General features: G+C 43.6%; 2 protein-coding genes across 6 annotated transcripts in view; both read right to left on the reverse strand.

Moving 5' to 3' along the window:
• The window catches only part of DNAJB14 (DnaJ heat shock protein family (Hsp40) member B14), a 29,098-nt gene extending 7,998 nt beyond the window's left edge, over window positions 1–21,100 (reverse strand). Inside the window, exons 1-4 of one of the 5 annotated variants that reach the window (XM_030026929.2) lie at window positions 20,718–20,860; window positions 18,583–18,713; window positions 13,874–14,048; window positions 2,901–3,046 (exon numbers count right to left, since the gene is read on the reverse strand). In XM_030026929.2, the coding sequence (XP_029882789.1) occupies window positions 2,901–3,046; window positions 13,874–14,031 (304 nt within the window). In that variant the 5' untranslated portion in view covers window positions 14,032–14,048; window positions 18,583–18,713; window positions 20,718–20,860. Of the gene's footprint in view, window positions 1–2,182; window positions 2,292–2,900; window positions 3,047–13,873; window positions 14,049–18,582; window positions 18,714–19,550; window positions 19,689–20,717 lie in introns of those variants that run through there. The other 4 variants (XM_041125308.1, XM_041125309.1, XM_030026914.2 and 1 more) reach the window with 4 other exon arrangements.
• Window positions 21,101–22,550: 1,450 nt separating this feature from the next.
• Window positions 22,551–24,968, reverse strand: LOC115346702 (histone H2A.Z). The gene is made up of 5 exons (XM_030026933.2): window positions 24,751–24,968; window positions 24,208–24,285; window positions 23,693–23,806; window positions 23,099–23,228; window positions 22,551–22,943 (listed from the first exon to the last, which is right to left on the reverse strand). Exons 1-5 carry the CDS (start codon window positions 24,751–24,753, stop codon window positions 22,882–22,884), a joined length of 387 nt encoding a protein of 128 aa, XP_029882793.1. The 5' UTR covers window positions 24,754–24,968; the 3' UTR covers window positions 22,551–22,881.
• Between the last annotated feature and the right edge of the window lie 928 nt (window positions 24,969–25,896).

The raw sequence follows: 25,896 nt of genomic DNA on the forward strand, positions 1-25,896 counted from the left end.
AGGGGAACACCTACACCTGTGGAAATGTTCTCTCCCACTGCAATTACAAAAAAAGCCTCAAGCATTACAATGAAAGCTTTGAAGCTGGGTAATTGCAAAGTTCAGTTTGCTCTAGCAGCATAGCTTAAAAACATCATAGACTCAATAGGTTTTCTTTGGTTTCATGTGATAAGTGGTGACTTCTTCGAATGCATCACTTTATTGTCTACAAGAGCATGAATGTATTTTTCTATATGCTTCTTAAGATATTTTATGGATTACATTAATAACACAAAGTTTTGCATAACGTAACATGAAGAGTACAACATGTGTGCATGACAGGAACACCTCTGTTCCTAAGGTAGTCAATACGACCTCAATGTTTGGAGTGCCTGGCCTGGATGCTTGTCCCTGTTCATGCCACATTATCACAAATGAACAACTTCAATTTTGACAGTAGGAAGGGAAAAACTGAGTTAGGTGAGTATGGAAAGAATCAGTGTGAAAAACCACAAGCTCTGCTGACTTACAAGCTTTAACCCTAGTTGCTGTGCACAGACATACAGCTTTTGCAGACTGGAGGAAAATTTCTGTTGGCACTTGATGAACAATCTTTACTTAGCCATATCTTCATTAAACCCTTTCTACTTTCCCTTATTCTCTCTCCTCCAGGCCTCTCCAACAAAAGGCTGCTTTTGCAGCCAACCAACATGAGGCACAGGGATTATGTTTTTCAGTGTCAAAAAGTCATCAGTCATCAAAAGTTCATGAAAGGTGCAACACTATAACCTCAACACAGGCAAATAAGGCTATGGCTTTGCATAATTAAAGTTTTCAACATTATCCAATCTAAAAAAAAAAAATAATGAGTCTTAGCTATGTGCCTTTTAAAATGCCCTTAGAAACAATCATTAGTAATTCCTTTAAGTGGAGGAGAAAACCCGAAGAAATGAAGCCTGGTAACTTGCACTGAGAGCATGATACACACTACTGATACCAAATATAGCTACAAGGTTCCTCTGTTACTCAGCATGAGGATAGAACTGGCAGTAAAAAGTTAGATTTTCCCAACAATAAAGAATTTAGCGAGACATAAATCAGGTAACTACACAAAGCGAAGACACCATACTGTCACAGTATGGTCAGCAATCTTTTTTGACTATTTGTTTGCTTTTGATTATTTGATACTAATTCACAACAGATTTCATTAAAATATAATTTTCTTCAAATAAAGGACATAAAAAATGAAAAAAACTGCTCAAAAGTTTCAAGGTAAGATCTTTGATGAAGTTGGCAAGAGAAATTCCAGGAGACTAAAAGTGATTATATTTGCACAGACTTTGTAATCTAAAATATAACCTCAGGGAGAGTGCTCAATACAACAGAAGAGTAGTACTACGTAGCTCGAGATCTAAGAAAAGTACCTTGCCTAACACCAAACTCAATTCTGTTTTCTAATGTGACCTTTCCTTAAAATAAAGCATTACTATGAAATAATAGCTATTATTCTGAAACTCCTTTTCTCAGCTAGATGTTAGAAACTCATCAGACACCTTTAAAAGCAAACTAAATCATAAATTTACTCAGCCATACAAAAAGATCACAATCATTTCAATGCAAGAAAAATGCTAATTTCATTAAATAATTTTTAGTCAACAAGATTCCCCTACAAAATTTTCTGTTCATTTACTCATCTAGTTAAGAACCAGAAAGTGAAATTAAGCTGAAGACATCAAACCTGTACAAAGTGCTAATGTTAAATAAAAGATTAAATAATAAGAAACTGATTTCTAACATTTTAAAGATTATTTAAAATACTATTAACAAGGAAGAATTATTTTATTCATAGGGCTGGAGACAATTTTATAAGAATAATATCTTTTTTAGATAAAGCCATCACATAGATGTATTAAAATAATCATGAGCAATCAACTTTCCTGCTATGTTCTAGCTACTTTTCATCTGAAATTGTTAATATATTATTATAATTACCCCTTTAAGTCTGTATTGGAAGTCTTGCTCAGGACTTTTTTTTTTTTTTCTTTTTTTCCCTCCCCTAATTTAAGAGTTTTACCCAATTGATTTTTTCAAATGTCTGCATGTAAACCTCGCACAGGAAAAAAATAAAAAAGATGTACCACAATCAGATTGTTTATTTATGCATGATCATTTCTTACAGGTTCACATTTTTCTTCATCTGTGTCTGAGATGAAGGTGTAGTTTTCTTTAAAAAGCTTTTCCTTAACAATTTCCCTTGTGCAGCGCTAAGCTTGGCAGCCTTAAATCAGGTCAAGTCAGATTGTAAATTTTACCTAAGAAATAGTTAAAGCCAACTATTAATAAGGCCATGGTTGAACCCAAGTGTTTTTGTGTGCAAAAAGTAGTAAAACTACACACATACAAGGAATTCTAAGGAAAAGGTAACTTAGCGTGGCACATGATTCAGTAAAAACTGCATTTTTGTATCTAGTATTACTCTGGTTTTTTCAAGCTCAAGTACAGTAAAGATTCAAAATAGTAAGATTCAATTGACTACATTAAGTCAGCAAAAGTAAAAAAGTGCAATTGGGTTTCACAGATCAAGTATTCGCTTCCTGTACCTGAAAATTACAGTGAATCCTCTGAAACTGAACCCTACTGCAAAAGTCCATGTTATTTATCTATACTTATAGGTATATGTTAAGATAATAAAGGTCAAATATTTCTTTGGATAAAAATGTCAGTTTAATATTAGCTACAAAACACCACATTGACAATTTTGTAAAAAGACAAGTGATCAATGCAGATGAATTTCTTTTAATCTGACAAAGTTTAATCACCAAAGAAATTTTAAATTTTATTTAAATAACAAAAATTAGTATTTTATAAATAATAAAATAATATTTTATTTAAATAATAATAAAATAAATTTAAATTTTTACTTTTAAAAGCCTCTGTTGCTCCAGGTGCATGGTTTTTGTCTGGGTGGAACTTCAAAGCAAGTTTTCTATAAGCCTTCTTTAGGTCTTCTTCACCTGCATCCTTTGACACCCCAAGGACTTCGTAATAATTTTTACATTTCTTTATACTGCAAAAGAATACGAAGTAAAATGTTGTAAACAAAAAGATGTAAAAGTAGTATGTTAGAACACAGCTGCACGAGGTAATACATTGCACTGATGCAATACATTACATCTCTCACTTTCAATATAAAATATTTTAAAAAATCCACTCTAGAAACAAAGAATGGCATTTTTTGTAATAAACTCACTATTGAGCACAATAAATTATTGTACTCAAAATTACTTACTACAGACATTTATTTTACTTCTTCTACTGTAGAACTACTACAGTTGTAAGAAAAGGTTTCAGTTTGCAATTACTGTAGCATTTCCTCACTCTCAATTATATGAATATTGCTGTTAATAATGCATAAAATGAAGATTCCAAATTTACTTCACAGAGCTAGTGGGCAGGAAGGCCTGTTTTGACTGTCAACAGCAAATGCACTTTGGTATGCATGATATGAAACAAAACAAATAATACCTCCCTTTCTCCAAACAAAAGTCAAGTCATAACACCATTCGAGCATTCACTTTTCAGGGAAATAAGGCATATTAGAATAACTCTGCTGCTGGGAATGCACCTGGATCTTAATAAACTTTCTGTAAGTGTTTATATAAATGCAAAGAAACAACAACAGCTCCAGCAATTACAGATTCAGCTCATCTCATATGTTCAAGGAAGCATTTTTTAAAACTCTGAAAACTTGGAAATATTCTTCCTGTAGGCTGTCTCACCCAGACAGGAAAAGCAAAATCTGGTAATGATGTAATTATTTGGTATGCTTTACAATAACCAGAAGAAAGAGTGAGCAGTTACAGGGGACAGAGAGAACATTAATTCTATGTGGGCAGGAAGAACTGACCAAACCTATAAATACACCTTAAAACAAAAAACCCAAGTTACTTGGGTAAGAATTCAGAAACTTAGAAAAATAAGGCCAAGTCACAAACTTGCACTGCAGATATGAGCCACACTGACATTTGGTGCATACCACAAGAAAAGGGCTGGTCTGAGCAAGAAATAGAAATTACATCCATAAATATTTTAAAAGCTCTGTGCGAGTCTCTTCACATAGCCGTAACTGTGCCCACATTCCCTTAAATGCACAGACTTCTACGTAAATATGGGTTTAGTGTTGCAAAGACCATACACAGGGCGGCCAAGTGGAAAAAAAAGGGGGTAAGCAAGCCTTTCGCATTTTCATGAAAGAAGAATGGGTACCCTGTAATTAAGGGAATGCTAGCATCAGAAGTACAACCACACCGTTGTGTGTGGTCCTTCATAGTTCACAGATTGATCAAATCAAGTTTCATTTGAGGGATCCCTTTTCCGGTGTTCAGAGAACACGAGCTTTTGTGGAAGTCTCGGTGTAATGCTCACAAGAGCACTGAATTGAATGTATGCAGGCAGCTGCCAACACAAACATCCTGTGAAATAAATATAGCTCATTATAGTGAAGTAACATTTAATAAGCTCCAGTTAGGAAGCTGATAAAGCTAACTAAAAAGAACACAGTGAAAATCCATCATCAAGAAAGAATGGGAAGAAAATACATTAAATTATACTCTAAGTACTGCAAACTTTTGTTTGTTAATTTGTACAACAAGAAAAAGTTTTGGTAGCGTACAGATCCCTTCAACCTTAGTCTCAAGACCTGGATTACTTATGAACTATATCAAGAACAGATAGCTTTATTTAAAAGTGTAACAGTATCAGATCAAGCTTTTATTTCAAGAAATTGCTATCTCAGCATCCAATCTAAGTTCTTCTCTTCAATAATTCAGTATCTGAATTATCTGTTTGTGGACCAGACTCTTCAGAACTTTGGTTGATATAAAATTAGGTAGTGAGTCATCAATGTTTAGCAAAGTTGTTATTTTATTAGCATTAAAACTGTAGCGTTAAACATTTGTTCAAGTGATTTTAAGCGCTGTGCATCCTCAACAACTTTTCCCCCCAACAGCATATGGTCATTTCTAATGGAAGTAACAAACATGAAAAAAAAACCCGTGAGAGTTTACTTGTTTGCAGACCTGATATGCATTTATTTCACAACTCTAGGATGCAGAGAGGAGAAAAATGGAAAAAAAAAAAAAACCACAAAAAATGCCAACCTGTTCTTCTAACCCCCAAAAACTCACCACAGAGTTTCCTCCCATTCACAACCAGTCAAAGTCCAACAGTGGGAAAGCCTCATGGGAAAGGCAGGAATGGTGGGTGTCAATCAGAAGACATTCAGGTCAGCACATGACCCACCAGCTTCTGACACCACAATCTGCTTAGAGTCAGTGCATCAAACCAGAGCTATTTCCTCACGAGAAAGTGCAGGGAGAAACCTGCCTTGTGGGTCATACATAGCACTTGCCCTCCAAAGGGATGAAGGCAATCACCCTCCGTGCAACAGCTATCCTGAACCTAGTCCACAAATCAGCTATTGTTATTTATCAAGAAACTAGTGTTCAGCCAAGGTATAACATTTTTGTTTTCTCTTAGCAAGTCTTTGCTAGTGATTGCTTTGTTAAACAAAAAATTCTACAAATACACAAGCATCTCTATTCCAACATTCCTGATTTTCTATGAAGCTATGATTTAATATTTCAAGCACATCTCCTATCAAATCACCCTCATACCCTGACCTGCTACCCCAGGCTAAACGGCCAGTCTCAAACAAAGAACCCTTTGTGGATTTGTGACAGCCACCCCTGACTTCTATTCTCCCTTGTGTGTTCTTGTTAGGATGGGCACGCTCACAGCAACACCACCTGCAACAGACCTGTAACCAATCCTCCAGATCATTTACATTGACCTCCTTTCTACTGCACAGGATCAATGCTGAGATACATAACCCCCTGCATGCTGTTTAGCTCGTTGCTGTCTTCAGATCTCAACCAAGTCAGTGCTGGCTCTTACAAACCTCAGCAGCAAACATAAGCTGCAAGTACTCTGCCTGATAGCCTGAGGAGCACTGCTGCATGTGACTTCATGGTGAATCATGTGGAATACGCATATACATATGGCAATTTTGCAGAGTTTAGGAGGACTTTGGATTAAGCAGATAAAGCTTTAAAGCTAAAATACATTAAATGATTGTACAAATGCACAGCGGCCAAAAAACTGTACCTAAGCCTGGAATTCTCAGCAGTGACCTTGTGCTATGTAGCCCTTGATACACCCTGCCATTAGAGAACAGTTTCATACCATTGCTTTGCCACTTCAAGGCAAAAAGCATCTGGACTGTAAGTAGCTAGCATGTAGTTAATGCAAAGTTTCCTACAGGGAGGGAGTTAGTGACTTCTGCCGGGAGGTCCCTTACGGAGCACAATTCAGGGCAATCATTACAGGGTAACAGCTCGTTTGTTTCCCCCCTCAGCAAAGTCCATGCAAGTTTTGCATCAAAACTTGTACTGCAGCAGCTTTGCACTGGGGACAACAGGACAAGCAAAGATGATTAGAAGGTGCTTTCCAATTAAACAAAATCATCAGTGTTTCTGGTGCGCTCCTGAGAGGCAAAACTTTAATGCACCACAAACTCAATCTGGTAAGTCAGTTTATAGCAGGACAAAGTGTATGGTATCACCACGACAACCCACCAGATCCTCAGGTCATATATATGCTGTGCAGTCAACAGGCTTCTCAAACACTGTTGGAGCACACAGCCCACCCCACCAGGGCCTGACATGCCACATCCCTCCTCCACCTTAAAGAAATGGCGATCACGGGCTTTGCACAGAGAGTCTCCAAGACTTAAGTCCTCTTCCCCCAAACTGCCAATGTCCTGATGAGAAATTTCACTCCAGCTGCTGGTAGCTGTGGGAAGCCATGGCCAACCTGATCCTTGCCCCCCAGCGGAAGCAGGCCTTTTTGGACATATTCCTCACCCCTTGTCCCTAGTAGACTGATGTCTGACAATCCTCACTCTGCCAGAATTCCTCACCTGGAGCATTGAACTGTCCTGCAGAGATTTGTCACGGGAGGGCAGATGGACAGAAGGAACCATCCCCTTCCCAATCGTCTCCTATTGCAGGCCACACAACATCAGCCAGCAGAGGCTGGGAAAAAGTTAAGAGTAAAACCAGCGGAGGTTTTGGAAAAGACCAATCACTGACATTACTTACAGCTTTTAACCACACCTGAAACGCATCCTGCAGCACTCTCAGCATGAACAAGTAACTTTCTGAAAGCTGCATTTCAAATTGTTGTTTGGTTGGCTTTGCTGCACTTAAGGCAGTGTAGTCCCTAGTGCCAATTTTCTTGCATACGTAAACTCTACACAGATGTTTCTTTTTAAAATTGCAATTTACATATCACTTGCTTAGGGACTGTCCCTTTTGTATTGAATTGGGTTTTTTTGTTGTTTATTTCTGGCTTATTTGAAGTTTGGTGCTTCCACTGTTAATTTGTTTGGAGTTTAGTTTTTTGTGAATTGCTTTTCTTGTGTTTTTCATTCCTGGCTGGATCACCTCTGTATCTGAATTACTATCAAATTATTTCTGTCCTTGCTGAATTGTTAGTCCCCTGCCAGCACCTTGGCACTGTCCTTCTGGTTAACAGATTTGCTGGCTGTTTTAGGAGGGCACGTTGCTGGATGTTCCTGAAATAATATCTGACTTTTAGAGAATAGAATTCTCAAACAGCATGAGGGAAAGTGATGGCCTACATTCATCCACAATCTGTTGACTGAGGTACCTTGTCATGACTTGCAAAGCTCCACTATCCTAGCTTGCAGTTGACAAACCACCTGCAGTAGAACTGGTCAGCCAGCTTCACACTGCAGCAACAGCCACTTCTGCCTGACACCGGGCTCCTCTCCATGCTCTGACAGCTGAAGGCAGATGAAGCCCTTCAGGTCCTGAAATGTCTGCTGTCACCCACAGAAATTCTGGGGCTACCACCACTGGTTCTCCTGTGACTACAAAATGACCTGATCCTACTTCTGTGCTTCTTGTTTCACTTTTCAAATCTACAATTCAGATTAGGTCAGCATCAACAGCTTTTATCAGGTTAACAAAACCTATCAGAGACGCTTGCATTTCTGTATCGAATACCTGCAGTGATCCATAATCATGAAGTTTTGAGTATGACTAGGTATTTCAAAGGGCCTTCCAAAGCCTCCGTCTACATGCACAGGGATAGCCCAAATGACAAATACTTCAACCTCAAACTCCAAAAGCTTGTGATGGGTACCACAATTATTTCTCCCAATGGTAATCTGAACTGAGCAGCACAGTGAGCAGCAATGTGAATGTTAGCAACGAAGAACTGAGCAAGAGGAAGCTATACTGACTTCTGATCCCAGAGTTGAGCAGAAAACCATAGTAAAACACAGACCAATTTCTACATAGGTCAAGTTTCCAATGACGCCAGAGGGCCTGATGCAAATGGCATCTTGCAGCTGAATTGAGAACGTGCCAGTCACAGTTTGGATGACGTAAGTGTGGTCTGCAAAAGGTGCTCTAGATTGGGAAGGGAAGGTCACAGTGTTGTCGAAGAACTCAAGCTGGTACCAGCATACCCCTAGTTTCTGAAATGAATGCATCAGAAGTTGCAGATCTCTGTTTTACTGATAGATTCAACAACACATTAGGGCACTTGTTTTAGTACTTTGCTCTTGGATGTACCTGGTCAGTTTGTTTCTCTTGTGTGTATTACAAGAAATATTCAAGGCTGTGTTTACATCAGCATACTTTTCTCCAGATTTTGTTTAAGCTTTTATTTTAGCTATAAAAAGCATAGATTAAAGGCAGGAGCTTTCTGACAAAGTCCACCATAACTTCTGTGCCACTTTTCCATGACAGGCTCTATGACTGTGATTTCCACCTTGACTTACTCAACCATTCAACTGGATATTTCAACAATTCACAGTAGTTCTAGCAGCCTAATTAAAGGCATGACCTGATTTCTTCGCTTTGGTTTTTTTTTTTTTTTTTTTTTTTCCCATTTTAGCACATGTTGATGGCTCTTATTATTCCACTTTCAGTTAATTATCTTCTTGACCCCATGTTAAAAAAGTAACAATATATCTCTTTTTGCTGAATTCACAGAAGTCTCAGCAGAAGGCCTGGAAAAAGTCAATCACATAACTTACATTCCTTCTAGTTTGATCCATGAAATGCGTAGAGGCAATTTTTTGGTTTACTCCATGAATTCAAATCAAGTTGCTGATTATTCTTGACCACTACTGGATGACACTTAATCCTACCTTGCAAGGTTCCTGCAGAAGTCAAGCCTCTATTGGTTTGTTTTGGTTCCATCTCAAAGATCCAAATACAAAATTTCATTCTTGTGCTCTCTTCCAAGGGGCAGGCACTGGCAGGGCAGGAGAAGCAGTATTCCACCACAGTTTTCACAAGACAGCAATCCAACTTTAGCATACTACTAACCACGGCAGTTATCTCTCAGATGTCAAAAGGTAATATGGAATATATGCTATAGCTTATTTACTAAAAAAGGAGACATCAGACATGATATGAATTTTAAGATCATTTAAAGGGAGCCTGTATAAACTGTACTACCTATCTATATCTCTGTAACTATTTTTTTAAAATTATGTAGTAGACAACAGATAATACACACTTCACAGCATAAAAAGCAATGGGAAATATTTAATACACAGCAGGCAAATGATCTTTTCTTCTTTTTTTTTTAATTTCATGCTAGTCCACAAAACCTTTCCAAAGGGTCTGCACACTCGGTATGAGTAGGCAGATACGATGAATAGAATTTGTTTGAAAATAATTAAGAACTCTTTGGTAACTGTAATCCTGATCAGCACTTCTTCAGTTGTTTTAAGTGAACTAGAAGGAAAAAAAAGTTTAAATTTTCTTTCTTACACAAACATTTCATTTCTTTATCTCAGCAAAAAATGCCAATAACCTACATCAAACAGTGAAGGAATTGCTTTAAAGCAAAGACCACAGAATCCAAAAGCAAATTCTCCCTTTTTTGTCGTGCACATGATTCTGATGCATTTATCTTAAGTTGACATTGCTCAGACAGCTTTCAAACACCTAGAGACTTCTAGGGCACTTGCTCTAAAAAGACTTAAGTCTACTGTGGGTCCTAACATATTTCTGATAGTCTCCTGTCAATCTCTCTGGTATGCAGGTCACCTAAAGTGTTAAGGCATCCTGATCCAGCCCTCAGTGACAAGATAAGAATCATTAGAAGATGCATGTACTATAGATGGTATTTTCAAAGCATTTCAATTCAAAAGTAACAAAGTGCTTTTGGATATCTCAAGCTTCAAACTGTCACAATGAAATAGTAAGCACTGTTCCCACAAAGAACAGAGCATCACCCAGCACTTATACAGTGGAAAGGTATTGCATCTTATGCTTCTCCCTGTTGAGCAACTTGTTTGCAAGCTCATGTAATGCTCTACAGAAGTGTTGTGGTAGCTTGCTAGTGATCAGTGTCCCCTGTGTATATGGAAAAGATAAAAACAGCACAGAGGTGCTTGTTTGTACTCATACCTACTCACATTACTAGAGTAACCCTGATGAAAATTAATGCAGTTAAATTAGTTATATTGCTCCAAGCATGTCTTCACTATGTTTCTTAAATCTATTGTCACAAGCAAATTCAAGATAGCCAGACAACTCCAGGAACATGAATCAGCGATCAAAGTCAGAGAGCTCAGAGTCAGTCCCCTGTCCAACTGCTCACCAGAGCTTATAAAAAAGCATTGGAAATGGCATGTGTAGTTAAATCAGGAATGCTTTCTCTCAGTCTATATTAAATTTCTAATAGGGAACCAAAAACTCCTAAAGGGAAGAATACTTGAGGATAATGATCACCTTTCAAATTATAAGCATACAAAACAACTTAGTTTGACAGTCAAATTCATTGCAGGATTCAGAATTTATTAAAAATTGAAGATTTTGCTACCTTGCTATCTAGAAATTTCTTTCCTTACAGGAAAAAAAAATTAAAAATCAGGCATGAAAGACTATTTAAAACCACCTCTTTTCACACAGCATTTCTTTAACCAATTCAAAGGTCTGAAAACCATTCCCATGCGGTATGGCAGAAGCATATGGTGGTGACAAGCTCTACTCTCTGAAGAATACCCTCCCCAGAGGGGCACATTTCATTTAATTGGAAAAGCCTGGGGCCTGACTGAAGCAATAACATATACACATCATGTTTCCAACTAGAAAGCTCATTCTCACTGTGGTTTAAACATGAACTTTCCCTCAGCTATCATCACTGAATGTGTTACATTTTCCTAAGAAGTTTTAGCCCACTGTTTGTATTTAATCCTTGGCAAGGCACACACATTTTTTAATTCTTAACCACAGATTTTCTAACTGGTGTGTTGATGTCACTGACCACAGGACAAACTTTTCAAGACTTCCAACAAGAACTGGAGACTTGCTTTGTTGATCACTGCTTATCTAAAGCAAAATTTAGTCTCTCTCCAAAGGTTTATAAACTGCTATACTAAAGGATGGTAGCATCACTCAAGCTAAGGTTGAGATTTTTTTTAACAGCTGATTTTTAACTGGTACGTAAAATACAAACAAACATGTGTTGTTCTGCAAGCTATTATGATTGCTTATTTGCAAAGATCGGGGTAGGTTTTAAAAACCCAAATTTAATATTCACCAAACAGGTACTAAGAAGCAATGTTGCATCAAGAGCATCCTCAATGTGCAACTTCTGTGAATACCCCTAACACTGGTTCTGATCTCAACAAACTGCATTTTTATCTAGTATCTAGTGAATCCCTTCAAGGAAGCAATACTCAATACCATGAAAGCATACCGGAGGAAAAGTTGGCTCTACAACATCATTTTACTCAAGACAAAGTAGGCAACATACTTTCTGGTAAAACAAAGAAAAAAAAGAACTTGCTGGGAGCCTGATGTCAAAGCAGACTGCAGCTCAGAATGGCGTGTCACGGGTGAGTGAATACTGGCAGTAATACAGCCTTCCTTGTAGCAGCTTTCTGAGAACATGTTACGTGTCTTAATTCGATCTAAGCCTCATTTTACACAGGACTTCCTTCTGGCTATTTTGTCTCACACACATGTGCACACACCCCCACACATTTTGCATTCATTTTAACAGCTAGTAATCCAAGGTAGCCAAAAATGTACACGCTTATTCAGGTTTTAGTTTAGATGTATCATGAAAAGCAATAACATTAAGCAGAGATGATGGTAAATGAAAAGCTCTAGTAAATAGCAACAACCAGAGGATAAGCATGTGTGCTGCTTTTGGCTGGGATAGAGTTAATTTTCTTCATCATAGCTAGTATGGGGCTATGTTTTGGATTTGTGCTGGAAATGGTGTTGATAACACAGGGCTGTTTTTGTTACTGCTGAGCAGGCCTTACACAGAGTCAAGACCTTTTCTGCTTCTCACCCCACCCCACCAGCGAGGAGGCTGGGGGGGGCACAAGAAGTTGGAAGGGGACACAGCTGGGACAGCTGACCCCAACTGACCAAAGGGATATTCCAGACCATATGATGTCATGCTTCAGCATATAAAGCTGGGGGAAGAAGAAGGAAGGGGGGGACGTTTGGAGTGATGGCGTTTGTCTTCCCAAGTAACCATTACGCGTGATAGAGCCCTGCTTTCCTGGAGATGGCTGAACACCCGCCTGCCGATGGGAAGTGGTGAATGAATTCCTTGTTTTGCTTTGCTTGCATGTGTGGCTTTTGCTTTACCCACTAAACTGTCTTTATCTCAGCCCACAATTTTTCTCATTTTTACTCTTCTGATTCTCTCCTCCATCCCACCTGGACGGGAGCAAGCGAGCGGCTGTGTGGGGCTTAGCTGCCAGCGGGGGTTAAACCATGACACCATGAACAGAGATGCTGCTGTCTACCTGCCTGAATGCAGAGCTGCTGTATCAAAAAAGAAAAGCTACTTTTTCCTCACTGTTAGCACAGCTGAACAGATTATTGAACTTCAGGAAGAGATCCCAAGATAATATCAACAGCAACATACATTTCACACACACACACACACAAAAAAAAGTCACACACAAATTTCTGTTTTGCACCACAGTTCAACTGATCTACACAAACTAGGAGAGAAGGACCCCTTGATCTCCCTTCTTCCAGCTCCCTTTAAAGTATTTGGGCTAGGCTTATCTAGTGGGTTTTGAGGTGTTCAATTTTACAGTGGCTGTATCCATGTTTCTTTAGCAGAAATCAGGGCACATATCAAAAAAAATTTTTCTCACTCCTACAGCCAACAAGTGTGTAATGATAACATGACTTAAGAGTTACTCGCCTCAAAAGGACATTTTTATTCATCTTTGTTTCTTTTCACACATCCTCCTTCCCTGATGTCGCCCCATCTTAATACTATCATGCTGCATGAAGTCCAGACAGAGTTTATAATGCAACTTAGACTATGTGCTTCAGTGCTTCTCAGATACCTGTACTTCCAGAACGAAATAGTTTTAACACTTGTCTAAGACCAGCCTGTACCACAGGATTAGCTTGAAAATAAACTTCAGGAGTGAGCATGTATCTCAAGTATAAAAATATTTAAGAACAGAAACACTGCCCTGCAAGTTGTACTACAGAATTTTCATCACTTCTTCCATTTACCATGAGATCTACTTAATAACTATTTTGAGTATTATCTTTTTATAAAGTAACCTTGATGGTTTAAAAAGAAGAGTATCATCTTTCTCACAGAAAGTGACAGTGTCTCATGCTGTGTTTAAACACAGCAAAACTCTCCACCTTTTAGTCACAGTTCAGTATAAGTAACCCCTCTCAGCTAACCCTGAATTTTCTGTTGCAAGAAGCAACAGATGCTAGAGCTGAAAGCATAAGTACATAACACACAGAATGAAAAGCAGTGATGTATTTAAGCAAGGCCATACCTGAATACTCCTTCCATTTGGTCTTTGGTGTAGCCTTTTCCACTTTCACCTGCAGCAGATGCATTGCTCTCCTTCGTGCTATTGGGCTTACTTTGATCATTGCTACTGGCTGGTTTTCGGCAGTAAGCGCCTCCCCCAGCAGTACTTCCATTCTTCATAATAGCTTCCAACAAAACTATAAAACAACAGTATATCATAGTATCATTATAGGCATTAGCAATTAAGTCGGGGCTCTCAAGTATCTTAAATGGGAGCACCACATTAAAAAAAGACTAGCTGCTATATCCTCCTTCCTTATTGATCATCACTTTGTACCACAAACGTTTCTGAAACAAGTCTAGCAACTGCTTTTTGTGGCAAAACTATGGAAAAGTGTTTCAAAATTAGTGACTGGACTCCTCTCTACCTCTGCCAAGGTAATTTAATACTGGAGATAATTTGTCCTGTTCCTTCACTTCTAGATGGTTTTTAGAGGCACTGAACCCATGCTTTGGGGTGAAAAGCATCAGAATACCTGAATAAGCAACTGTAAATCGAAAAGAGGAACTAACCTAACACTCTAAAGAACTTGCAAATTATTCCATACAGACACCAAGCCCATCTCCAGCACATTTCAGATGCTACAGTACATGCCTATTTGTAACCTGAGCCATTATTGGCCACAAACTGATGCTCTATACCCCTCCAGGCAATACCAGCTGAAATTCAAACTACTGTTAAAATGCCACAAATAAGTCAGGACCAGGCAACTATACCCAACTCTTGAGACCTCAACCTTGAAAACCAGCATGCTTTTGCTAGATCTTGAAATCTTCTTTCCTGCCATGTTCCAATAGATCTCAAATTTAGCAGTTTTAATAAATCATCAGTCATTAAGTCTTCTTTTTTCTTTCTGGACATAAGCCTGTATTTTGGGGATATGCGTCTTACCAAAAAATCAGAAACAGTACCATTCTAACTTAAGGGACTGCACACAAAGCATAATGTAGAACAAAGATTATAAATAGTCTATCTTTCCTGAAAAGAGATCCCTTCAGAGCAAGATGGCAAACTACACAGGCCAAATTTGTTTCACAAACAACTGAGAGTTACTATTTGCACAAAAAATGCCCTAATAAAAATTCCCAAAGAAAAATGTCCCACTTACTGTAAAAGCATGTTATGGCTTTACTGTTAAAAAACATTTTCATCTAGAAGCTAGTCAGAAGAATCCTAAGGATTTTCTCCTAAATCTAATTTAAAAATTTCTCCCCTGACTAGTATGGTCCTTCTTAGAGCAGCAGCAAACTGGGATCCTACACATCATAGCTTGTATCTCACAGAAGCACAGGAAAGAAAAGAAAGCATAGATTTGTTTAAAAGGAGAAGAACCACTTCCCTAAGATGTGCTTCTTAAAACTCTCTAGTATTTGCTTTTACTTACTAATTCACTTACTACCCACTGGCCACAGCAGTCTGAAGTACTGCAGATGAATAGCTATACTTGGCCTGAACAAGAAAGTCAGCTGACTTCAGTGCCAGTCCTGTACTCGTACCTCCCTCAGCAAGACTCATCAATTGATCAGATCAGGCTTTTTACTGCAGAAATAAAGAAACGACTAACATTCAGATGCCAAATTGCATACTGAGGGGTGTTTTCACTATGAATGAAATGATGTTCTTGAAAACAGGTGAGCTATAGTTGCATTATGGATTATAACTGAAGCACATATCCAAATATTTGCAATAGTTTATTCTAATATCATCTGTTATGGCATTTAAAGTTCTGAGGTAAATGAAGTAATAACAACTCCAATGAAGTGACTGTGTCTACAGGTGTCCCGGTTTCAGCTGGGATAGAGTTAACTGTCTTCCTAGTAGCTGGTACAGTGCTATGTTTTGAGTTCAGTATGCGAAGAATGTTGATAACACTGATGTTTTCAGTTGTTGCTAAGTAGTGTTTAGTCTAAAGTCAAGGATTTTTCAGCTTCTCATACCCAGCCAGCGAGAAAGCTGGAGGGGCACAAGAAGCTGGCACAGGACACAGCCAGGGCAGCTGACTCAAACTGGCCAACAGGGTATTCCATACCATGGGACGCCCCATCTAGTATAGGAACTGGGAAGTGGGGCGGGGGATCGCCGCTCGGGGACTAGCTGGGTGTTGGTCGGCAGGTGGTGAGCAATTGCACTGCGCATCATTTGTACATTCCAATCCTTTCATTATTGCTGTTGTCATTTTATTAGTGTTATCATTATCATTATTATTTTCTTCTTTTCTATTAAACCGTTCTTAACTCAACCCACGGGTTTTGCTTCTTTTCCCGATTTTCTCCCCCATCCCACTGCGGGGCTGGGGGGGGGAGTTGGTGAGCGGCTGCGTGGTGTTTAGTTGCTGGCTGGGGTTAAACCACGACAACAGGCTAAGAACTAATCAAGAAGAGAGATTTGAACAGACAGTGCCCTCAGAATGAAGCATTTTCAGTCCAGATGTGCTCCAGACAAGCGATAACAGAAAACCAAATTATTCTTTTTCTATCCCATGATGTTTGATATTTAATAACGGTATCACATGGGATCCTACAGAACATGTGACCCTGACTTGCCCTCTAGAAATAATGCTTACTCAACAGTTTTGCAAATCCTGCCTTTATAGTGGTATTGCTCTAGAAATTCCCTATCCCTGCACTAATGCTTGTGCAAAATCAGTAGTAGCACTAAGGGTACAAATGCAGGTATAGACAACGGTTTGCATTTTTAATGCCCAGTGTCTCTTCACAGCAAGTTTAGCTGGTAAGTCTTTTCATGAATTGGTTTGGCTGCACTATGCTTTCAACATTACTACTTCCTAATCACCTTCTCAGACCTCCCATCCCCATAATGGAGCTACATGGCTGAGAAGACAATGCAGGATGCTTGCAAAAAAAAAAAAAAAAAAAAAAAATCAAATTCGTAAATGTTAAATTCTTAAAATAGCAGGACACAGCATATACAAGCAAGCTATTCTTCTATGTTGAAAAAGAAAACCATACAAAGGGTCTGGGGCCATTGTCTTCTTCAAATAGAAGATACAGTTCAGATATTCAGAAACAACTTTGACTCTTCCATGAACTGCTGGTGATAAAACAGGCTGTTAGAACTGTAGTACTAAGAGTGTATTAAAGAAAACTTTCACTGTGTATCTAGGTATTTTAAAATAGGACATACAAGGAACCAAAGACTTATTTTGTTAGCAGGTAAGGCAACAAATCTTATCTCCAAACATGTCTGAAGGCTCTCTTGTGTGTACTGTTACCTGCTGCTGAATGAAAGATCCTTGCACTGCATTTGATTCCATTATGCATTGAACATGACCCCCCACTTTCACTAATGGAAGAACTGTTTAATTCAGAATTTGTACTAATGCAACAGCCTAAAAAACTAAGCTGACGTACTCCTCGAAAGTTTGTTTTTAAAGACAGCATCAGAAACAGTGCAAGAAAATCCTAAGCACTGAAAAATAAAGTTGTCCTTAACATCATTTTCTGCCATCAACTCCAAACAGAATGGCACCTAAGTTTGAAAAGGAGATCTTGTCCTTTGTTATCTTTAAATCCACTCTTACAAATCTTTTCCAGACAAGCAATTAGTTTCCATTCAGTTGCAAAATGAATCATTAACAAAAGTCATCATCAAACAATATTTTGAACAGCTGAATTGTAAAACAATTTTCTAGCAGAGTGACGTCAACATGAACACTGCTACTATGAAGTCATTATCTAATTATCATTAAATAAGCACTGACCTTACACTTAACACTAGTAAAGCCTTAAAATAGCACTGCCGCAGTCAGCGTATTTCAGGCAGAAGCTTTGTTTAGCAAAACTAAACTTCACTGATGACTGAACTAGTGCTGAATGCACTTTAAATGCAAGTGTTGCCAAAACCAAACCACACATAGGATTGTTTTAGAGACAATAGTTAAAACCTGCTCTCTGTCCATTTATAATCCGCTATAACATCAGGAGGAGGAAGCTCCCATCAGTAAAACATTCAGCGCTACCGTTCTCATTGCTGTTACCACTCATTGAACATTATTTGTGAAATGGTGGGCAATTGTTCTCAAAACGATACTAAAGATACAACCTATGAAGAATCTGTGACTTCAGTGAGAAATTAGTATGAACTACCTTCTAATACATACCCCGAAGAGAAAACAAGTGAGCACAGTAACACCTGCGGCTGCACCATATTGTCCTATCACCATATAAACCCAACACATTATGACCGTAAAATAAGAATTTGTGTTAGAACTGAGAGAGCTCACAAAACCTTAACTGTTTCCTTCTCTTCACTATGTGCTGACACACTTTTAATTACGTAATGAATTACTTTTTTTTTTTCTCAAGTGGACCCCCCTGCTTTATTTATCTAAAAGATGACAAGGAGATAACAAAGCAGTCATTTTGTTTGTTCTTAGCCAGTGTAAAATGCCAGTTCTAATTCATTGCACAACTTCCAGTTCCTGTCCTGAAAAAAGGACATTCTGTGTGTCCTTGCAGCTTACTGCACTTTTAACAAGGCTATTTAAGTGCCTCAAAAACTTAAAAAAAATAAATAAAAAAAAATTTGAATGAGTTGATGTTGTTTTGGGAGGAAATGGGATGAGTTGAAAAGAATTACCAACCTCCACAGCTAGAAAACTGAAGCACAGGGATATTACAAGTTTAGAGAGTCCCCTAATTTCTAAGTACCTAGTTCAAATCAGGCCTAGGGCCTGATTTTTTTCAGTGGTATTAGGGCATCTGCAATTCTCATTAGCTTCAGATGGAGCTTTAACTGCCCACCAGTTCCACAAATCAGGCCCTTGTTTCAAGCTGAATACCTGAAAAATGAAGCACAAACAATTAGCCGTCACTAATGGAAACAGAGTGAAGTGACTTATTTAACATCACAGAGAAATTCTGTGAAGCATTTAGTTTCAGTACACAGTTCCCCAGATTACAGTCCACTACCACAAGACCATCTTTTCACCAGATCTGTACCTCATTTGTGACACACTTTGCTAATTTCCACAGTGAATAAAACAAGTGTCCTACAGACAATAGCCTAATTAGCCATCTATTTCTTGCACTGAATACTTTACAATGGTGGTTTTGTAGTAGCAGTCCTACTTAAAAAAAAAAAAAACCAAACCCAAACACTCAAACCATAAATCAGATGGAGATTTTCTTTTTTTCCTGAAAGCTACTGTAACTCTTGGAGGTATTAGATGGTAATAAGCTACGTGAAGCAGACAAGGCTGTTTACTCTCTTTGGTAGAAGAAGCTGAATTGAAACCCTCAGCCTTCCTGCCTCCTGACCAACACAGCTTCCAAAAAGCTGAAAGTATTTTCATGCATGTTATCTTTTCAAGCCACAGAAATTTAGGGGAATATGGAAAACTTCTGCTTGTTTTTATTTCAGAGAGGTACGTCACGTAGCAAGAATATAAACAGTGCCACGTTCTTGATCCAAAGCAATGGTTACCTTCTTCCAGGTGATTTATCAGCAACTTCCATCCTGCCTTGCAGGAGAGAAAAAAAAAAAACAAACCACCACACACAAAAAACCTATTTACTATAAAAAAGAAAAGCACTGATGAGACCTTCGTTTTTTGTTTGCATATAAAAAGCAGTCAGGAGATAAGAGAGGCCAGAAAACATTCACTGGATCTGCTCACCTGACTTAAAGGCTTCACTACAGAATAAAAGACAGCGCAGAACACTTCCAGTCAGGATTTCACTCCAAAGTCATGTTCCAAAAATGGCAAATGCTGAGGCCTTTAGGTCAGTACAGAGCCCTGAAGACTTTCGTATTCCTTCCACGGCACAGACAATGTAAGTGAGAATCAGAGAAACGCAACAAGTCACTGCTGCGTTCGAAGGTATTTCAAGCTGACTTCTGACACTGTGTGACAGAGGCTCCAAGACAGGTAACAGCTCTGCATACACTGAAACCTTACTATTGCTCCTTTTAAAAAATAATTTCTAAACACCTTTTGCTAGAAAGACGCCAATTATTTTTCAGGTTTTAGCACAGAAGTGTCTGAAGAGCCAATTAAGTCACGGGGGGAGCCACCGATCCCATTTCCTCTAAGAAAGTGAAACCCGTGTGCAATTCCTACGTAGCTACTGTACAACCAAAAGGGAAACGAAACCAAGAAACCCGAAATCAAACGTAAATTAGAGCATGAAGGCGCTGCCCAGTCTGGAGCAGCAGCTCTTACTGCAAGCTGTTAGTGAGGGGTAATTCACGGTGACAGAAGAGAAGCCAACCCAGCCTGTCTTGGCCTGGGGCCTGAGGTGTCCTGCTGTTAATCGGGTCTAAGCCTAGTCTGTACGGCTACAATTCTGTCGATGGCCGAGGGGAGAGGGGAAATGCAGGCGAGGAGTCGGGCTGGCCCAGAGCGAACCCCTTTGGCGAGGGGGGAGGCAACCCCGCTCCTCCCCACCGCCTGACGCCAGAGGCATACACCGACGGTGGAAATGCACCTGCCCTAAGCGCTCCTCCCGGGCACTTCCATCACCGCTTCGGCCTTTTCTTCCCCGCCGAGCCCCGCACGCCGCCGGCGACCCCAGCCCGGGCTGGTTTAGGAGCAGCGTCGCCCCGGCACGGCGCAGAGAACGCACCGCCGGCTCCCCCTCGCCTCAGCGCCTCAGCCTGCGGCGGCCGGCCGCGCGGGCTAAGAGCCCCCCGGGGTGAGGAGACCCCCCCGCCCGCCGGCCGGCCCCACGGTCCCCCTCGTCCCGACGGAGCAGGGCAGCGGAGAAGCGGCAGAGGGGAGGAGGGACGGCCGCGGCAGCAGGGCCGACGGGGCGCCGGGCGCGGGGAGGGGGCCGGGCTTCACCTCGGGCCGTCTCGGTCGGGTAGAGCTTCTGGGCCTTGCCGAGGAAGCGGAGGGCGCGGTCGCGGTTGCCGGCCTCCAGCGCCTCCCGCGCGATCCCGATGCACTTCTCGGCCTCGTCCCGGTTCCCCTCCATGGGCTTCTCCTTCCGCCGCCTCCGCCCGCCGCAGCGCAGAGAGAAGGGGCCTGAAGCCAGAGCGGAGCCGGGCGAGGCAGAGAAGAGAGGAGAGGAGCGGAACGGGCAGGAGGGCGGCGGGCGGGGGCTGCCCTCACTCCGCAAGGCTCATCCCGCCGCGCCGCGCCGGCGGTACCCGCAGCCCCAGCGCGGCGCTCGGCCCCGGCAGCCAGCCCGGCCCGCCGCCTGCTTCCGGGGCGCCCCCGCGCATGCGCCGCCGCCGCCGGGGCCAACGAGCGCCTCGCCCCCTCCCCCCCTCCAGCCCCGGGGTTCCGGCAGCTGCCCCGGCGAGGGGCCGCGCCGCAGCCGGCGCCGCACTCGTCCCCGTCCCGATCGGGAGCGCCGCCGCTCGCCCGCAGGCCCCTGGGGCCCTGCCGCCGCCTGGCAGCAGCCCGAGGGAGCCGGCTGCGATGGAAAAGTACCGGGCGGGCGGCTGCGTGCTACCGCTGCACTGCGGCCCGGGGAGCGCCGCGGCCCTTGCGGAGAGCGTACAGAAGCGAGAGGAGCCCGCGCGTTGTCATTCGCTACGGTGCATTAACTATGCGCTAAGGCACTTGTCGGCACCTTGTAACTGCTCACCGGCATTAGCGATCAGACCCTGCCCAGGACCGCCTTCCTGGGGAGAAAGCACCCGCGCCAGCTCCAGAGGATGAGCACAGTTAAAACCCGTCTAACCAACCTCTACAATCTAGGTCAACACCTTCCAGCTACAGCACTGCAGCAGAGATTTTACCCGAAAGGTGTTACAGAAACGGAATAGCCTGTTCACTGCAGAAGGATCTTTATTTGAAGTCTTTCCCTGCTGGAGGAGCAGTTCTGGGAGGCATGGAGCTCACTGCCCCCAGCCCCAGGAACCAGTCTTGAACTCGGGAAGCTAGAGCACAGCTGAGGGAGAGGTGGAGCAGAACCCCTTTTCCTCTGCTGCTGCTGAGGGTGCTACTGCACAGTAGAAGTTAAAGCCGTAACTTTAACCCTTCATCCTTAAACTCTTAATTGTGTAGTTTGGACACTCATCACCACCCTCAGACTAACAGAAAGCAAGTGCTTTCCAGTTCAGATCCCTGCAACCAAGCAGAGGTAAAGCCCACCCGTGGAGAAGCGACACCAAGACAGAGCTATTTGACTGCGGCCTTGGAAGCAGGTTTTAGACTTTTCCCCAAAGCTCACACACCAAGCACCAGCAGAGGCTGCTGCAGTACAGCCCCTGCCTTATGGACATCCCTCCCTGGTCTCTTAGGAGATGACAGAGTGAGAGGGGTCAGGCTCTACCATAAAGAAAAATCAACTGAAGTTGTGGATTTCCAGCATCCACCCAGCTTACCTTCTTCCTCCTCCATGACAGACCCCTTTACCATGTGAAGGCTGACATCAAGTACAACAGGCCCCAAGCAGCAGCAGCTGCCACCTTACACCTGCCCTGCCAAAGGCAACTGCCACCCCACACCACTGGCTCCCTTTGCAAGAATGTAACTTTGCGGGATAAAACCCCCAGGCCGTTTCACCCAATGGTATTTACCAAGTGCAGTGTGCTAGGACCTTGCTTCCAGACACCCCAAGCACAGCTGACAGGATTGTCAGAGTTGCATGTTCTTGGAACGATTCGTTGAGAGCTGCATAGTTGAGACCAAATATTTTTCAGTTAGTGGACAAGAGACAATCAGTCTTGATATAACATTTATTGAATATTTCCACTCTAGTGGATGAAAAGTCTGTACAAAACCAAACATTTCCTTTACTTAAACCAATCTAAAAACAGTCAGCTCAATCAAAACCCACTACAAATACAATAGCTTCTTTGAAGCCATGGTAACACTTAAATACGGTTAAGACTTCAATGCAGAAATTTGGTTTGTTAGAAAGCTCAAGGGAGCTTTAGCTTCTCAAAGTTACAAAAAGGCAAAATCGTGTTTCACAGATACAGTCCACTGGAATCACCAACACTGGACAATTAAGTACTTAGAGTCCTGAGATAACAAGGAATCCTGGTATCCTTTAGACAGTTTTCTGTTGTCCTTTCTTTCCAATGAGAGACTTGTGGATATGCGGTATTACACCTAAGAAAGAGCAACAATTAAGACCATGTTATTTCTCTTCAACAGTTCTCCTAAACTTTGCACTTCAAATAAAACAGCAGCATTAAGCAACCTCTAGTCTGTTCAAGTTCCTGCCACCCAGCTCATCACAGAGAGTCAGCAAGCAATTTACATACCACCACCAGCAATTGTTGCCTTAATGAGAGAATCCAATTCTTCATCTCCTCTAATTGCAAGCTGCAAGTGACGGGGAGTGATACGTTTCACCTTCAAGTCTTTGGATGCATTTCCAGCCAGCTCAAGAACCTGAGGACAAGACAATTTTTAAACCGAGTTACACAAACCAAGTGAAACCAACTGCATGGCCTTGGCTATTTTATTCTCTATGCCAAATACGCTATTAGTGACACCAAGATGGCAAACAGTGCCTCTTTTGAAAGGGTTCCTTCCTTTGGAGCTCTACATTTGGTTTTCCCCAAGAACAGAATAAGTGTTTTAGAGCAGATAGGACACACTGTAATAGCACATTTCATAAAATACTTCACACTTCCATCTGTCCTATAAGTCACAGCGCTTTGATCTGCACAAAATGCAGAGCAAAACGTCCCATGTGTATTTCATGGTCTCCTGATGAGGCACACATTTAAAACTGGCTCAAAGCAAGCGAAGAGTTCACAGCCCAGTCCAAATGGGCAAAATACAGCAGGCTCCGGTCATTGCACCCTTTTGGAGTTGACCAACTTGCTTGCACCCCATTGCAGGAGCATTACCTCAGCTGTCAAGTACTCCAGGATTGCAGCGCTATACACAGCAGCTGTGGCTCCTACACGCCCATGGCTGGTAGTCCTAGACTTCAGGTGCCTGTGGATGCGGCCAACAGGGAACTAGAAAACAGCAGAAGTATGACTAGGCTGTGATGACAGACAGAAAAAGAAAGCCACTACTCTAAACCACATGCCGGGCAACAGAATCCCAGTGGCAGAAGCACGGACTATATTTCAACACTTCAGAATCCAGCTAAGGACACTGTATGCCAAGTTCACATCAGCAACTTCACAATTCTAACCGCAAGCAGTAGCAACAGCCACAAGGAAATTCTCTTCCCTCCCACACAGACATGCAAAAGTCTAAAAATAGTCACACCAGACATTAACAAGACTCCAGTATCAAACAGATCCTTACACCATTCTGGACGACAGACCGTGCCGGTTTCACAAGGCACAACCAACCAAGAGATGGAGGGCCAATCTGCCTTTCATTCACCCATGCCCCAGTCTCTGCTCACCTGCAATCCAGCCCGCTGAGAACGGGACACTGCTTTGGTCTTGGTCTTTCCAGAGTCCTTCCCAGCTTTACCACCAGCCTACCAAAGAGATGCGTGAGAGCTGCCGCGCCCGCCGTCCCCCCTCAAGAGACACCGTACCTGCCAGGGACGGCGGCCAAGGGCCCGCGCCGGCAGCGCCGCGCATGCGCTCCCCCCCTCCTCCTCCGCCCCTCCCTCCCTCCCGCAGGGCGGCACGCGCGACCGCAAGGCGCGTGCGCGCTGCCCGCTACACCTAGCGGCACAGGCCGCTCCGGGGGCGCATGCGCGGCCGCCACGCCCTCTCCCCGGCCGCACTAGTGCGCGTGCGAACACCAACCCCCCCCCCCCCCCCCCCCCCCCGCCTACCGGCAGGTAACGCGCCTACCGGCGCGCGCCGACCGCGCTCCCCTCCCCTGCGCGAGCTCCCACCTCACGCCAACGGCCGCATCAGCTCGATCCCCTGCCAGTCCCCGGCAGCGCGGCCGGCCGGCCGCCCCCACCCCAGCGGCCCCCGCGGCTCCTCACCATGGCGAACCGGAGCGCAGCGCCGCGCAGGGGCAGACAGAAGAGGAGAGCGTCCCGCACACACAGAGCCCGGGCGACAACACCGACCCGTCCCGACCCGCCGCGATTCAAACTGCGTCCGCTCCCGCCTTCCCCCGGCGCTTTATAACGGCCGAACGTGCCTGCATCCGGGAACCCCAGCCTCGCCCCTAGCCAATGGCTGCGGGCGGGGGCGGGCCGCTCTGCCCCAGCGACAACCAATGGCGGGGCGGGGAGGTGCCGGCCTCGCGATGCGGAGTGAGGGAGAGGTCCCGCCCCCCTTTAAAAGGACAGGCGCTCGGCGCGGGGGGCGGGGCACTGACGGCCCGGGAGAGCGGCGAGGGAGGGGGCGGAGTCCCGGGCGGCGGCGGCCCCCAGGGCGGGAGGCTCCGCCCGCCCCGGCTGTGGCGGCCGCGGCCTGCCGCCGAGCCGACGCCGCGGCTCCGCCTGGCGTCCCCGTCGAGCTGCCCGGCCCGGATTCCCCCCCCTCACCCCCCTTCCGCCCTCCGCCGTTGTTTCACGGGAACGGAGGCGCAGTCCCCGCTCGTCCCGGCCCGGGGACGCGCTCCCGCGGCGCCGGTGGTGCCTGGGGTGGCGCGGAGCGTCTCCCGCGGAGGAGCGGGCCGCCCGCCAGGCGGGTCCGGCTGGCCGCCCGGCGGCGATCAGGGCGGGCTTTCTGGCGTGCCGGCTGCTGCCGGGCGGGGGAGTCGCTTCACGAGTCTCACCCTCTGAGAGCTAAAGTCTGACTGAAATAATAAAATAAAATAAAATAAAATAAAATAAAATAAAATAAAATAAAAAAATATAAGCGTACCTAGAGCGTGCTGGGAGCCGGAGCAGCCGCCCGAGGGGCAGCTGCCCGCTCGTCGCCGCAGGCCGCGGTGCCGGCCCTCCCTCAGCCCCACGCCCCTGCGCGCCCGCGGCCGCCCTGCCCCGGAGCCGCCCGGCCCCCACTCGCCTCCCCTAACCCGAGGCGTGAGGGCCGGGTCCTACCGGCCTCCCCCCCGCCCGGGGCCTTCCGGAGGGGGAGAGACCCGGCTGCCGCTTCGGGGAAAGGCGGCGACGGCCGCCGCTGCTGCCCAGGCAGGGGATGGGGTGTCGGGGCGCGGTGGGGTCGCCGGCGGCAGA

This window comes from Aquila chrysaetos, chromosome 1, assembly GCF_900496995.4.
Source record: "Aquila chrysaetos chrysaetos chromosome 1, bAquChr1.4, whole genome shotgun sequence".
NCBI classification, from domain to species: domain Eukaryota; kingdom Metazoa; phylum Chordata; class Aves; order Accipitriformes; family Accipitridae; genus Aquila; species Aquila chrysaetos.